This window comes from Etheostoma cragini, chromosome 5 (genome assembly GCF_013103735.1).
Source record: "Etheostoma cragini isolate CJK2018 chromosome 5, CSU_Ecrag_1.0, whole genome shotgun sequence".
NCBI classification, from domain to species: domain Eukaryota; kingdom Metazoa; phylum Chordata; class Actinopteri; order Perciformes; family Percidae; genus Etheostoma; species Etheostoma cragini.
In genome coordinates, this window is record NC_048411.1 from 23,694,327 (window position 1) to 23,708,847 (window position 14,521).

At 37.9% G+C, this 14,521-nt stretch overlaps 1 protein-coding gene across 2 annotated transcripts; it reads right to left on the minus strand.

Moving 5' to 3' along the window:
• Positions 1 to 217: 217 nt before the first annotated feature.
• Positions 218 to 12,489, minus strand: lrrc74b (leucine rich repeat containing 74B). Of its 2 annotated transcripts, none has more exons than XM_034872148.1 (10): positions 12,183 to 12,489; positions 11,133 to 11,319; positions 10,393 to 10,535; positions 8,064 to 8,196; positions 6,735 to 6,941; positions 4,357 to 4,466; positions 2,724 to 2,839; positions 2,165 to 2,243; positions 648 to 743; positions 218 to 558 (listed from the first exon to the last, which is right to left on the minus strand). In XM_034872148.1, exons 1-10 carry the CDS (start codon positions 12,279 to 12,281, stop codon positions 442 to 444), a joined length of 1,287 nt encoding a protein of 428 aa, XP_034728039.1. In that variant the 5' UTR covers positions 12,282 to 12,489; the 3' UTR covers positions 218 to 441. The 2 variants fall into 2 exon arrangements, with proteins under 2 accessions (XP_034728039.1, XP_034728038.1); XM_034872147.1 differs by having other exon boundaries at positions 11,133 to 11,322.
• Between the last annotated feature and the right edge of the window lie 2,032 nt (positions 12,490 to 14,521).

Below are 14,521 nucleotides of genomic sequence, written 5' to 3' on the forward strand. Positions count from 1 at the left end.
ACCCACTTTCACTTATTGTCATACATAATGCGGTGCTCCCTGATCCTCTCCATCATTCAACCCACTGAAATGATGTAACATCAAATCAGATCATACCTAAAAAGAATCACACTCAACACCTTTACATCAACACTATAGTGTACACACACACACACACACACACACACACACACACACACACACACACACGTGGTGTATACTATTTCTTTTGGAAAATGAACAAACTATCTTACTTTATTTTAAATTAATTAGGTATTTGTACAAGTTTCATTTGATATAACTACATTTCCTTCAGAGGAATATACTCTTGTGGCTCTCATTTGAAAAGAAATCGTTGCACGCATCCATCCTTTGGTTCAGCTGTCAAAATTGTCCACAGGGCTTTAGCAAGACTCCTACCATCTATCCTGGCATAAAGTACAACAATTACAGCAGCACTTTTCAAGCTTTTGCCTTTTTGAATGCGCCAAATCTGCCCCCGCAATTCACTGTAAGCGCAGGGAACATTTCTTTCACTGCCGTGTACAAATCTTCAAAATCCTGGTTCACTGCGATGTCCTAGAGAGAGCGATAATGGTAAATATGTTTTTAAAAAAAAGAGAAAGATTCACAGAAAGTCTCATTGATGTGAACTATGTGTAAATTACCGTAAAGACTAATGCCTCCATGGCTGAATCTGGATTTTCCTGTACAGACTTGAGAATTCCATAGCAGCCAGCATTTTGGATGGGGTTCCTACCAATCTGGCCAAAGACAAACATTGGAAATGTAAAAATATGGCAATATTGCCACAGATAGGGGTCTTTGCTGTGGTTTAAGAAGGTGTTGAAATAAGTTGTTAAGGTTATTATTGGGTTAGAAATAAATTTCCAGCCCAAAATAATCCTCTTTAACCAGGAACAGTTCAGCATTTTGTGAAAAACATGTATAGGCTTTCTGGCAGAGAGTTAATACATAAATATAGTATACAGGTTAGTACATCACAAAGACAGGAAACAGGGAAACAGTTTGCCTGGCTCTGTACACTGGTAACAAGTGCTCACAATCACGTATCTCCTTGATGAACAGAGACGTTCAGAACTGAAACGTTCCATCTCAGAGTAATTTCCTGTATCTACTGGATGTCGTGTGGGTTTCACCTCTGCCACACCTCTCTAGGAGACTAGAACTAACCATGCTGACCCTAATTGGATTTTTTCAGAATTGTTTACATACGCAGAATGTTATCTTTGGTATGAAGATTATACATCCCAGTTTTCAAATATATAATATGCTGGGCTATTTCTTTACTGGGATTAGTAATTTTCTGTAGTCTTTGCTAGTTGCCTGGCAACTGATCATAGCTAATAAATAGTCTCAATTTTACAGTTCAATATTTGTAGGGATTAAACAAACAACATGTAGTGTGTTCATTTGTGAACTTTAGAGGTGCTAGTAGGTGGACTTTGTAACTGTTAAACAGAGCCAGGTTAGTGGTTTCCCTTATGGTTTTTATGCTAAGATAAGCTAACTGGCTGCTAGAGGTAGCTTCATATTTAGTGTACATGCTGAGAATTGGTATTGATCTTCTTTACTACCGACATGTCAAGGAAGCATGTCAAAGGGATGTGTATTTTCCCATAATGTCAAACTATTTCTTTCACTGACCTGCGGCTAAAAATGAAAGCTAGCTATTCAAGGCTGAATTCTGGCACAACTATTATCATACATTAGTGTGTTTTAATTTGTAGGCCTGTTGTTCATATTGTATAAACCAAATAGGTAGAAATAGACTAGGCAGAAGAAAAAGAAGGAAAAAAGGGACAATTTTCGTGATTAGCTGCTATCAGTGCAGATCTAAATTGGATATATATTTAAAACTTGAACTCACTGATTACCTTTTTAAATTGTCAACTGCCTAAATGTAGCTGTTCATAGTGTGTTTTCAGACTTATATATTTCAGCAAACACCCAAACTGTTTTCAATTCAGGAGTGCACATGTCTTCAACATTATTATATGCTCAGGCTGTAACTCAGTTTCAGTGTCAGTTAAGATGAGTCCCTGGGAGCTTTGCTTGGGCGCTGACATTAAAACAAAGTACAGTGATCCATTTATTTATTCCATTTTATCCACTGATGCCCCCCATTGTCTTTGAAGCTAGAACCAATCTTTCAACAGCTTACATTCATGGATTTGATTGTCTTGTTTACTTTGATGCCCATGGCTAGGTGGATAGCGCCTTCGGGGGGTATTCTGTTGTTACTGTGGCGAGAAACAAAAAGAGAGAACAGAGAAAAAGTGTGTGAGGGAAGCAATCATAAAGTGTTATTTTTTTAAATGCCATTATTCATCCAAGTAGCACAAATATCTGGACGTTTGTGAAGCAAGCTTTGTTTTGCTTGAAAAGTTTATAGAAAGGCAGGAGAAACTGAATTACATAAATACGGTCAATGGTTGCAGGCTCTTTTTTAGAAAAAGTAACCTCTGTTTAAGATGTATCAGTAAAACTACAAATCTGGTAGAACAAGTTGACCTCATCATAGTCTCATGAAGAATATTTTGTGTTTGTTTTGCCTCACAGTTAGTACCAAACAAGGCAAAACATGTTATTTGCTTTCATTTGTGATTTATGAAAGAATGATCTGAACTCAACTTGCAACCTCTGCCCTTTTGTAATAATAGCAACGTTAAGTAAAGTAAAATAATCAGATTACCAGATAGCAAGATAACAAAAGCTTATACCTGACATTCAACTCCTCCAAAACCGTGTTCTCTTTCAGAGCCTGTCCTAGAGCAATGGCTCCTTCTTTACCAAAGCCATTAAAGGACAGATCCACTGTTCTGAGGAAAATGTTTCCCTAAACAACAGAAAAGAATGTGTCTTTGGTAAATAAATGCATTAACAGGTCAAACCTGGACAAGTGAACAAGTCAATGACATTATTAACCAAAACCAAAGGAAGATCTTGATTTAAAGTAAGAGAAAAGCAGTATAGATCCTGATGTAATCAGTCTCTGAGGACCTACTCTAAATCAATCAAACCTGTCAGGGCTTCTACATAGTCTCTGTTGTGAGATGCTTAATGAATACCTGGCCTGTGTTCACAAAACAGGTTAAGCAAGTTAGCCAGGTTATGATACACAGTATACACCAGCACAACCGAATCATACTATTAAACATATTATACAAGTGTGAACAGAATATATGATGATTTTGTTTGTTTAACAGTACACTTTACTAATTTTCTTATGCTCCTTCTGATAATCCTTCATGGCTTGTCCAAAATGTTCACCATAGCCCATTGACCATTTGCTGTAAGAGCAATACTATGCCCCCAAAGAGTTTGGAAGATAGTGCCTTTCCTTTAAGCCTTACAAAACATAAAACATAAGAGCAAAACATAAGGAATGGATTAGACTGAGTGGTTGTCTGCACTCTCAGCTGCAACCGTTAGCATACCCAGCTAACTAGCTTACTACAGAACGTTAGACTACTTCCAAAGGCAAGGGGGTTGTACAGAAGTGGAGCAAACAAAATCTGCTTGTAATTGTAATCATATCAGCCACACAAAAAACATAGGCTATAAGGAAAAACCTGCTTATGTTTACTTCCCATTTTTTTCCAAAAATGACTGCAAAGTTTGAGTTGTAGGCTAAACCTGACACTGTAAACTGCATTTCATTTCAACCTTGTGGCAACAGCTTGGGTAAGACCGTGTTTCAATATGACGATGGCCGTTTTAATCAAAGGCAGGTCTATAGAGTAATGCTTTTCTGAATTTGGGGTTAAAGGATTTGACTGCCCTATGGAGAGCCCTTATCTCAACACCATCCAACATTTGGGATGAATTGGACTGTGAGCTGGGCCTTCCAAACCAACATCAGTGTCCAACTTCAATAAATGGGAGAAAATCCCTGCAGCCAGGTTCCAAGAGCTTGTAGATAGTAATCCCAAGGAGTAAAAGCTGTGAGACATCAATGCCTTATGAGATATTTAACAACAACAATTGATGGGGGAAATTGGTGTCTTTGTAAATTTTAGATTTGAGTCAAGACCTAATCTGTAAAGTGTCCTGAGATAACTCCTGTTATGATTCAACACTATAAATACAATTTAAATTAATTGAATGCAACTTTCTGGTGTCCCCATGCTTTTGGCCATGCATTATGACTGATATATGATAAATGCACAAATTCAGTTTTAAGAAGTGCTATTTAATCTGACATAAGCTATGTCCTAATTTGGCTTCATATGATATGAGCTAAAAGAACTTTCCAGGAGTTCCCTTTCTCTTTATTACCTTTACCTTTATTTTCTCTTGCATGAGTCAAAAAACTAATATAGTGTTCAAACTTCAAATGTCCAGATGGATTACCCCTAGGCCGTTGGCCAACATCATGGCTCCTCTCCCTCTAATGCAGTTCCAGGCCAGACTTAATGATCTCAACCCTGTATTCTCTGACAGAGAGTCACCCAGGGGTTGCCCTTAGGACAGAAAGAAACAACAATATTAAAGACAGGACGATCAAATTCAAAGTTCCATTATTTCGTTGTTAAACCAAGAAAATGTCTAAAATCCACACTCAATTACAATTACTTGTTCAAAACAAATATCAGTCATTTTTATCAGTCAGTTTGTAAGCATTTTTGACCATTTCCCAAATAGTGGAAATCTGGTTTTGGAAAATTATTTACATCCAGACTTGTACAGGGTGAAAAATCTAAGACAACAGATATGTTAGTGGTAAGAAAGCTAAATCCAAGTGTGCTTTCAAATCAAACACCCTCTTCCACACTCTATGGGAGCAACCTATCTCATCTCCAGTGTATTCCACTGAGATAGTGAAATGATGTGTTTTGCCAGAGACTAAAAGCACAAGTGAATGAGGACCGGGGGGCAGAGATTTTAAAGCTATAGTTCATAGTTTCTGTCGCCCCCCATGAGGAATTCTAAGTAATGACAACAACTACTGTTGACCACTTAAAAACCTTCTGTGATCGAGCACAACACCCACCACTCTTCCACTCAGTTGCTAACAGCCAAGGAGGACATTGAGGAATAACAAAAACACGATGGACTCTGTACAAGAGGTTATTACTCGAGCTTCTGTGTGCAAAAGTTGTCGGACAACATGATCTTTTAAACATAGACATGATGAGAAATACAGATAGAGTTTTGTGAAGTTGAAGAAAAATTACCTTTGTAGCAACTCATTTGGCAATGGCTTGAATGTAACGGACGTTCATTAATATAAAAAAGTTACACATTAAAGCTTTTAAAGAGAAAGATCCACATCATCATCATCATGAGGATAAGAATGCGCACAGCCCTCAGTGGTTCATAATCAAAGAAAAAGATGCACTTACTCTGCTTACTCAAAAAATCAATAAAACCATAGCATGAATGTAAGCGTGTTTGATTGGTACACATTCTATCTACTATACGGAAGAGTGCACTCAAAAAGCACAAAAATGTCCTCTAATAATTCAGCAATGGAGAAAATAAAATGGAATATACGGCTAAATCATGCACACAACAATGAGATATGGTGGTGTCTCCCCTTTCCTACAGAGAGATCTATTTTCAATTACCCACATAATATGCTTATTGCACCCTCGTCTGCCATTCTTCTACAAGGTGCCTGTCAGAAAGCTCATCCACATGATAATTGAAAGAGGTTTTAATGAAGGCAAAATGTTCTTGACCTTTGAATGCCGCAGTCTGCTGCTGCCTCCTGTCCTGTGACAATTTTGAGATAAGGCTACACTATTACTGCAAACTCTTACTCATTTTATGAGGATCATTTTTCAGAAAATCTAATAATAATAGATACCAGTGATGGCACATATTGAATTATACTGCTACTATACTACACATACTTTATTTCATCTTACATGTCAGCTAGCCTACTGTATAAACCACATTACAGTTTTGTGTAGTAATGTTTTTTTTACAATTAACATTGTACAGTGTATGTGACTTGTTAATATCTAAGTAACAGGTCATTGTGTTTCATCCCAGTTTCACCCTTTGTAAGTCAACTAAACTGAGTTACGATGATAAAGGGTGGATAAATGTTAGCATTATAATATGGTAATTACCAAATTTAAATTCTAAGAAGATTTATCTAATTTGGAAGGCATTAGGCTGATAGTGGCCTATAATGCTGTCAACATCTCATCAACATGAACAAACAGTATATTACTCCATTATTATCACTATTACAATATTAATATAACTATATTACCACTACCCAGATATACATGTGGTTATCATCACACCCATTCCTAGTCATTAACTGGGTAATTGCATGTAATTACATCTGTTACCTTTTTATCACCTACCCCAGTATTACATCTTATTACTGTGATGTATTACCCAGTTGTTACTTTGGTAATTACAAGTTATTACCCATCCATGACCTATATATTATTACACTTTTACCACACTATTAGTATCTTATTTCAGTGGTGGAATGTAAAGTGCTTCCATCATTTTTTATCTCAATCCTCAAACCTATTTAATGTCCTTCACTATCTATTGATGCAACAGATAATTTCGGGGTCCTGAAGTTCAGTTACCTGGTGCTGCCAATTTAAAGTATGTAAAAATATGTATCTCATGTGGAAATCTTTAATATCAACCCAATAAAAACTTGAGCCATGGGCACAGTTTTTATTCTTTGCAAGTCTACGGCCTCACAGAAAATACAGTGTGTAAGTTTTACTATATATAACTAATTGTTGTGCCACCTGCACGCTCTCCCAGAGTGTTGTGGCTGAGGTCGAGGTGCTGCAGCTTGGAGTTGGTTATCAGGGCCGGGCCGAGGTGTTCAGCTGACCGGTCTGTGAAATTGTTTCCTGACAGATTGAGGCTAGCCAGGGTGCTGTTCTCCTTAAGCATTCCAGCAATGGCCCTGGCCCCATAATCCCCGAGATTGTTGTCAGATAGATCCACCTCTGGTAATGACACACAAATACACAAGTTATGTATAGAACAATGTGTGGCAAGAAAAGCTAATGGGTTTCCCACCACAAAAAAAGTCCAAGGAGAAGAAGTGTAGTAGAGTTTTGGACAGTTCAAAAGACATTTCATAGTTGTATACTGCACATCATTTGCTTCCAGTTTGCTAATTGTCTTTTTTAGTTTTGGCCTGACTACTTATGAAGAGTGTTATCCAAAATTATTAGACATTCATTCATTTCCCTTTCTTTTGTTTAAAGTTTGACTTCATCAGAAGGTTGTGAATATTTTTTGTCTCCCATTTTTTGAGTTGTCACCCTACAAGATGTAGTCTACGTTTTAAATCTGAGTGGTTCAAAACTTTATTATGTCCAACAAATGTGTTTTGCAGGTAAACACTGTGGTTTATCTGCAAAACTAATATCACATATCAACTTTAGCTGTAAATTGTGTTTAGTGCTGATTATTAAATGTTAGAATTCTAACACATTAAACTGAGATGGTGAACATTATACCTGCTAAACATCAGCATGTTCACATGGTCAGTGTGAGCATTGTAGCATGCTGACATGAGCTTAAAACATTTTCTTTTTACATTTTCTTTTTTATTGTTTTATTTTATTTTATATAATTTTTAACGTACTGACAATGTTTGTTGCACTGACAATACAATTAACTTAGAGTTAACTCTTGAGTAGAGTTTTAGAGTTGGATGTGTTTTAAATATTTATTAATTTGAAACAAATAAAAAATAGTGTTCCTTTAAAATTCTGTGTTGGCTAATGATGCTGCAGCATCAGTAAAAAATATATGTTGGCTACCAGCTTGTTAAACTGTATTTTCTTGCAATTGGATTACCCCTGAAAGTTGATTAGTAACTCCACATGAGAGAGCCATGCGTAATTCACAGGAGTCATTCACCATTGATCCCTCCAAAGGTTCCGGACTTGCTCATTATACTGACAAATATTAAACATGGTCCCCAGATTTGGCATATAATTGAGGTTAAAGTGGCAAACGAGTGGGAGGAAGGGTGGCACTTTTGCTAGAAAAAGGCGAGACAAAGTGAGGGAAAGGGAAGAGAAATGTCTGCATGCTTGAGTGCCCAAAAAACCCACCTGTAACGTAACAATTTTCCTTTAACATCTCGGCTATAGCAGCTCCGCCCATTCCTTCCATCCAATTATCTCGCAGGTTCAGCCTCAGTATTGAAGTGTTGGTTACCAGGGGAACTGCCAGTGCTTTGGTGCCCTGCAAACACACAACCAACCCCCCCCCCCCACCTCAAAGTGAAATTCTTCTGTTTGTTCACTGCAGCATATTTTCTTATCTGTATTCCAGTTAAAAGTGCAGATGTACTGATGCAGGTGGGCAGAAAGCGAAAGAGAGCGAGAGGGGAATATTAAACCTGTGTGAGACAAATGAAGCAGAAGGGAGCTGTGTGGAGGCGTGGGTCAGAAATGAAGCTCGCAGAACATGAAAATTATAGTTTCTAGCACGGCTAATGAGAAAGTTGGCTGCACGAAGCCCCATGTTAACTTGATCTTTAAAAAGAAGAGCAGAAACAGCCCCATCAGAGGAAAGTGTGTTTGAACGCATGCAGAGTATATTTCTCTAAGATGTTAGAAGACCATTATCTACACGTGGTTGCCTTACTTGTAATCTCTGTGATTGACATGTGAAGACTGATTTAAAATCCAATTTAATATGTCTGAATGATGTTATTAAAGCTAAAACCATGGGAAATGGCTTGTTAAGAAGTGGATTTACATTTACAACTTTCATTTACAGCGTTATGGACCAGTGGAAGCCTGTGGAAATGTCAAATTGTGTTGCTAAGAGCCCCAGGAAATTCACTTTCTCTTTGCTCAGTCCGAGATGTACAACCACAGACTTACATTAATTTACTGTTAAAAAGAAATCATGAATGACTTGTTGGATAGAATTAGGCTATTTTGGGTTTAAGTGTAAAATAAAATATGTGTGCATGTTTTATACATGTGTGCACTTTATATGATCCATTTATTAAAGACAACACAAATTTCCTGTTTGATCTAAACCTTCCAGCAGCATCTGTGAATGTCTGTGTGTACTGTATATTTGGGGTTATTTGAGAGCTAAAACATGCAGACTCAATATTGACATTGTGTCTATTGCTCAAGACCAAGGCACAGATAATAAAGTACTTTTACATGGGTCACAGCATTAGCTGTCATTTAGGATCAAAAATAAGAACGTTTCCCCAGAGATTAATTACATTTTAGATATAGCTGCATAATGAGCTCTCTCTGAGAATAAATCAATGCCAACAGCTTTCCCTCTCTTCAAAGGCATGAAGGATTCTCCACTTGAATGTGTATTGGTAAACTCTCTATGACGGACTAGACTAAAAGTGTACTGCAAAGATATGTACATGCAAGATCCATTTTGTCCCAGCTTTGTCATGAATAGTTCCCCTGGAGGTGAATGTGACTTTGAATTAATAAATCATCGGCTGATCAAAGGTTTGGTCTAATCTGAAATAGTACTAGAGAGACAAAAAAAAAGATCTTTTTCAAATACGCATGTTCAATATGAATACCTTCCCCCAGGTGAAACTGAAGGCCATTTGGGGGCAGCAGAAACAAGTTGAGCACCAAATAGACATACAATCAACTTTGTGATTTGAACTTGTTAGCAAACAGATGCTTGTTTACACATCTGGAAGGTACAGAGCAACCTTATCATTCACTTGGAGTCATGCCACCTTGCAAAAGTAAATCCAATATTCACTCTCTTTTAGCTTTGTTTTTGAGCTCTATCATTTCTAAAGGAAAACATCGGGCGCTTCCCCAGGTAGGAGCTAACTTTGTGTCTGTGCTGTTTGATAGGGGTACAGGGAGTTTAACGGAAAACAGTGACTAGCTGCAACTGCAAGTGGTGCTATAAGAACAATGAGAAGGAAACCAAAACAGTAAAGTTGGTGGACAGCTAAACAATGAGCTGACGCTCACTATAAATCTACGTACAAGCAACCATTTTCACATTGTTTTCACATTTGAAACGAAGTTGTTTAAAACATCAATTATTGCTGCTTTGAAGAAATGTGTACAATTTGTAAATATTTACTTGTCATAACTAAAAGAGGAAATCATAAATACTTAATTTGTTAACAATATCTGTAAACAACAACTTTACTATAGCCACCAATAAACACATTAGAAGTGTGTTTTTTCACTAAAGGAATGAACTGGCCACAGATGGCAGATCAGTGACTGCAGATGGAATAAGATAAATAGAAGATAATAATGTTATATGATAAAATGTTTGGACTGAAAAAGGAAAAATACATAAAAGACCAGCGCTTACTATCCACAAAGACTACCCTCCCTTCAGCCAAAAGAACAAAAATACATAAATGTACCCTAATAATTTTCATACAATCCATAAAACTTATGATCAAAGTACCTGAGGCCCCAGACCACGATGCATCATGGACAGCTCGCTATTTTGCATGTGCCGCAGGAAGTAGGAGGCAGGTACCACCTGTAACGCTGCACACGCCTCCATGTAGCGCGTCTGCCCAGTCGGGTCATAGGCCTCCCTCTCATCTGCAACATTAACAAAGACACTAGCTGTTTGAATTGTTCGCTATCAATACTCTTTGTAAAAGGAGAGATGTGGCACTTTCCCTCGGAGGAGGATCTTTTAAATGTGATATTGAAAACTCTCTTGTGACTGATTTCGCCCTGTCAGGGGAGCTCATTCACACCAGATGGTTTTCACTTCTGTTGAAAAGGAAGCCTGACAAAGACTGAGATGAAATCATTAAGATGCAGAACAGAGCTTCACATGTGTGGGCAGGCACATGTAGGAGTTACTGTTTTGTCTTGTTTTTCTCTCCCGAAATTATTTAGAGATTGAGACGATGGTAAGGGAGAAGATAAGAGATTAACAGATGGGATGGCAGGAAGGTTTTGTCTTATCAATGCCTGTTCTGATTGAGATCAAGCTAAGACTTACTGTCATGATAATTTGTACTGCTAGAGCCTGGTATAAAACACTATTTCAGACAGAAAATAACAGGATGAAAAGGGTTCATTTATCACCAAGCCATTTCCACACCTTTTTATTTCACAAGAGGGAACATCACACCCTTTTTCATAAAATGTAATAACTTTCCCACCCTATTTATCTCCCCTCTTTACCTCCGAGCTCCAAATCTGTGTCATAGTCCTCATCAGAGATCAGACACTCTACTTCTCCCAGCTCCTCCTCTTCATTCTCCTCCTCCTCCTCTTCACCCTCTCTTTCCCCTCTGTCTAGCACGTTCCCTTCAGGACACAAGCGTTGGTCCTTAGGCCCACGCATGTCGACCTCGGTCCCGCTCTCTCTCTGCTGGGTGGAGAACGAAAAAGTAAGACATCATGACTCCTCAAAACTGGCTGTTGTTGGCAGCTTGGGTGTGGAGATTTGATGAATTTCCTGCCAGGATAATAAAACTGATACACACACTTTTTGACTATTGAGTCTATCAATGTGGATTTATCCCTTTGTCCTCCCAGTCTAGTTACCTTTCCTTCTTTGTGTTTATTCCACAACCCGTGAGGCTGTTTAAGCAGTCTCTCAGTCCCTTTATGTCTGGGGGTACAGCACAGTCATTTCTCAGTCATGAGTTGTTTGTTATTTTCAGGACTAAATAGACTACTCAGAAATACCATTATTTGGCATGTAAGTGGTACTGCACATTCTAAGGGACTTTTTGTGTGGACATCCAAAATGTGTATTTAAAAATGTGCTGCTTTCATGAGGTATTTCTTACATTTACAGTAGAGCGAGCAGCCCTGTGATTAGACTACATGAATGATTAATTGAGACTGACTTTCAGGGTGACATGAGTCCCCTCTGTTAAAAAATTCAAGCACGTACACAGGTCAAAAGAGCAATCTATAAAAAGAAATTAGCAAGTCTTTAGCCTGTATTTATGAGCGCTTTCTTCCCCTGTCCTTTGGCAATTGAAAGTGCTCAGACATGTCTAGAGATGGTGTTATGGTTAACTGATGACCACCATTTCTTAAGCTAAATATTCTTTGCAGATCAATAACATGCTTTGAATTCTCCCCAAGTCCCTCTATGTTTAATTCACAATCTCCATAAAAATCTGCCTGAATGGTCTTGGACATCTACGTGCCTACCTGGTTGTTTACACTTCCCTTACAGAAGCGTTTGCCCACTTGACCTGATGTCCAGCTTCCTACCTCTCCCGGCTGCAGCTTCTCACTTTGTGTCTCTGCGGCACCGTCTTCCAGCACAGAAGGCAACAGAGTCTCCTTGGCCAACTTCTTTCCAAGAACCATAACTTCCACGCAGAGTAATGATGGTAGAGCTACTGAGGAAATTATATTTTGCTACCTTTAACAATTTTTGTTGTTGCTTGTTTTCAGAATTAATGTGGTGTTAAACTGTCTGTGCAGTTAGTAAAATCACTGTACTGCATTTGACCTGGAGCTAGTATGTGCAGTGCTCATGCAACCTATCTTGCTTAATAGGAGGGTCAAACTCTTTGGGCTAATTAGAAAGGCCACTTCACTTCCTGACAGCCAGTCACCATGCAGGGTCCTTGTGCAATGTTTGGATGGCTTAATAAGTTGACACGTTTCCATGGCGCTGAGTGGCATCTCTGTCCTGTGAGTGCAGACACTCTGAGCCATGGCGACCAGCACTTACCGAGGCAGGAAGAGGAGGTGAATCAGGGATAAAAAAACTTTCTATCAACATCTAAATCTGACCATCAAACTGAAATGCTTCGACCTTAAACAAGTTCTACTGCAGGAATAAACCTTTTCAGTCAAGCTTCTTTCTTATATAAACAAGAAAAACAAACCAAAAAACTGTGTTGGCATATTCTGTAAATGTTTGTCTTTATTTGTAAGTAAATGCAAAGTCCTTGCAGTTGATGCATTAAAATGAAATACCTTCAATCCATTACACAACAAAGGTCATTATAGCAGAGGCTGATTGGATCAGAGTTGTTAAGAGCAGCAGCAGCGATATGCAAACACAGAAAAAGAAACCCCTCAAGAATTTTTTTTTCACCGTACAAAGTCCTGTGAGAAAGGTCGGACATCCTCACAATACAGTCTCACTGACTGACACAGTGCTGGTAAATAAACAGAGCTTTTAAAATATGAACAAGAGAGAAGATTACTATGCATTTATTTAATGCTGCTGTTTTATTCCCATACCTATAGAATATGAGAGAGTATAGAATTGGGTCTTTTTTATTTTGTTAAATCAAGCAGAATAATAGTGCTCAGTTATGTAATCAAAATACATTCTTAGAAAAGATTGAAGTGGTCCTTTTTATATTTTATATTAGGTCTTTGAATATATATCAACAAGGATAGAAGCTATATGGTGTATCATCTGTTTTCCTGCTGCACATTTCACATCATGAACATTTTCTTGACTGCTCTTATTCCAACTAAACCCAACATCTGTTCAAACAAGTAATACAGAGGTGACATTCATCCAGAATGAAGAGTGGGGACATGGGGAATCACCCATTTTCTCCAGGCAGTAAAAATATTTTATCACAAAAAATAAAATATAAAAAAATAAACAAGAAACCACACGTTATCAGCAGCTGTGAACAATGTTTGAAAATCACATTGAAATTTGTTATTCATGCTAACAGTTATCTTTAATTTTAATCTAAGACAAACAAAAGGGAACAAATTGTTGCCACAAGTTACTGTAGAGTGGATGATCAATTAACAGTGTGGCCCCTACAGGAATTATATGTTCAAATTACAACCCTGATTCATCGGAAAGCAGCAAATGACCACAGCGGTGTATATTTATATGTATATAATGATCAAACAACTGAACTGAACTGCTGAGATCAAAACAAAAAGCCATGTGGACAGTTTCCTGTTACCAAAACACCGTCCGTAAGATTTGCAGGCTTGTGTGGCTCACAGAGCAACAAATTCATGCTTATTTTAAAATCAAACCAGTTTGACAAGGTAACAGATAACAAGCAGAATAATCATGTAAAAACTTACACCTGAGCACATGCATGTTTTACACCCACTCATATTTAGATGCGCACACTAAGGATTTCTATGGGAAACACACACGCACACACACACATACACACACGCATGCTGATGCTACTGAGCAGGTGTCAGGTCACAGTGAAAGGGTGGCGTGTGAGCCGTAGGGTCACGCACAATCATGCAGAGAGATGAAAGAATGAATGTGCTGTGTGTAGACAGAGAGTTAATATGTAGGCTAAGGCATGAGGCAGAGGAGTTATGATGCTGATAAATGCAAATTTTAAAAATTCAATAGTTGTCACAAATGGTCTGGGCAGCACATAGTAAAAAAAATATTTTTTAGCTTTACTTAACGATGTTTTGTAACAGAGATATACAATTTCTAAAGGAATAGTTTGACAGAGTAAAGTAAGAGAAAATCAATACCGCTATTATGTTTGTATGGTAAACATGACGCTACAGCCAAAGGCCTTAGCTTAGCATAAAGACTGGAAACTGAGAAAAAGTAAGCTTGGCTAAATCGTAAAATAACCAAA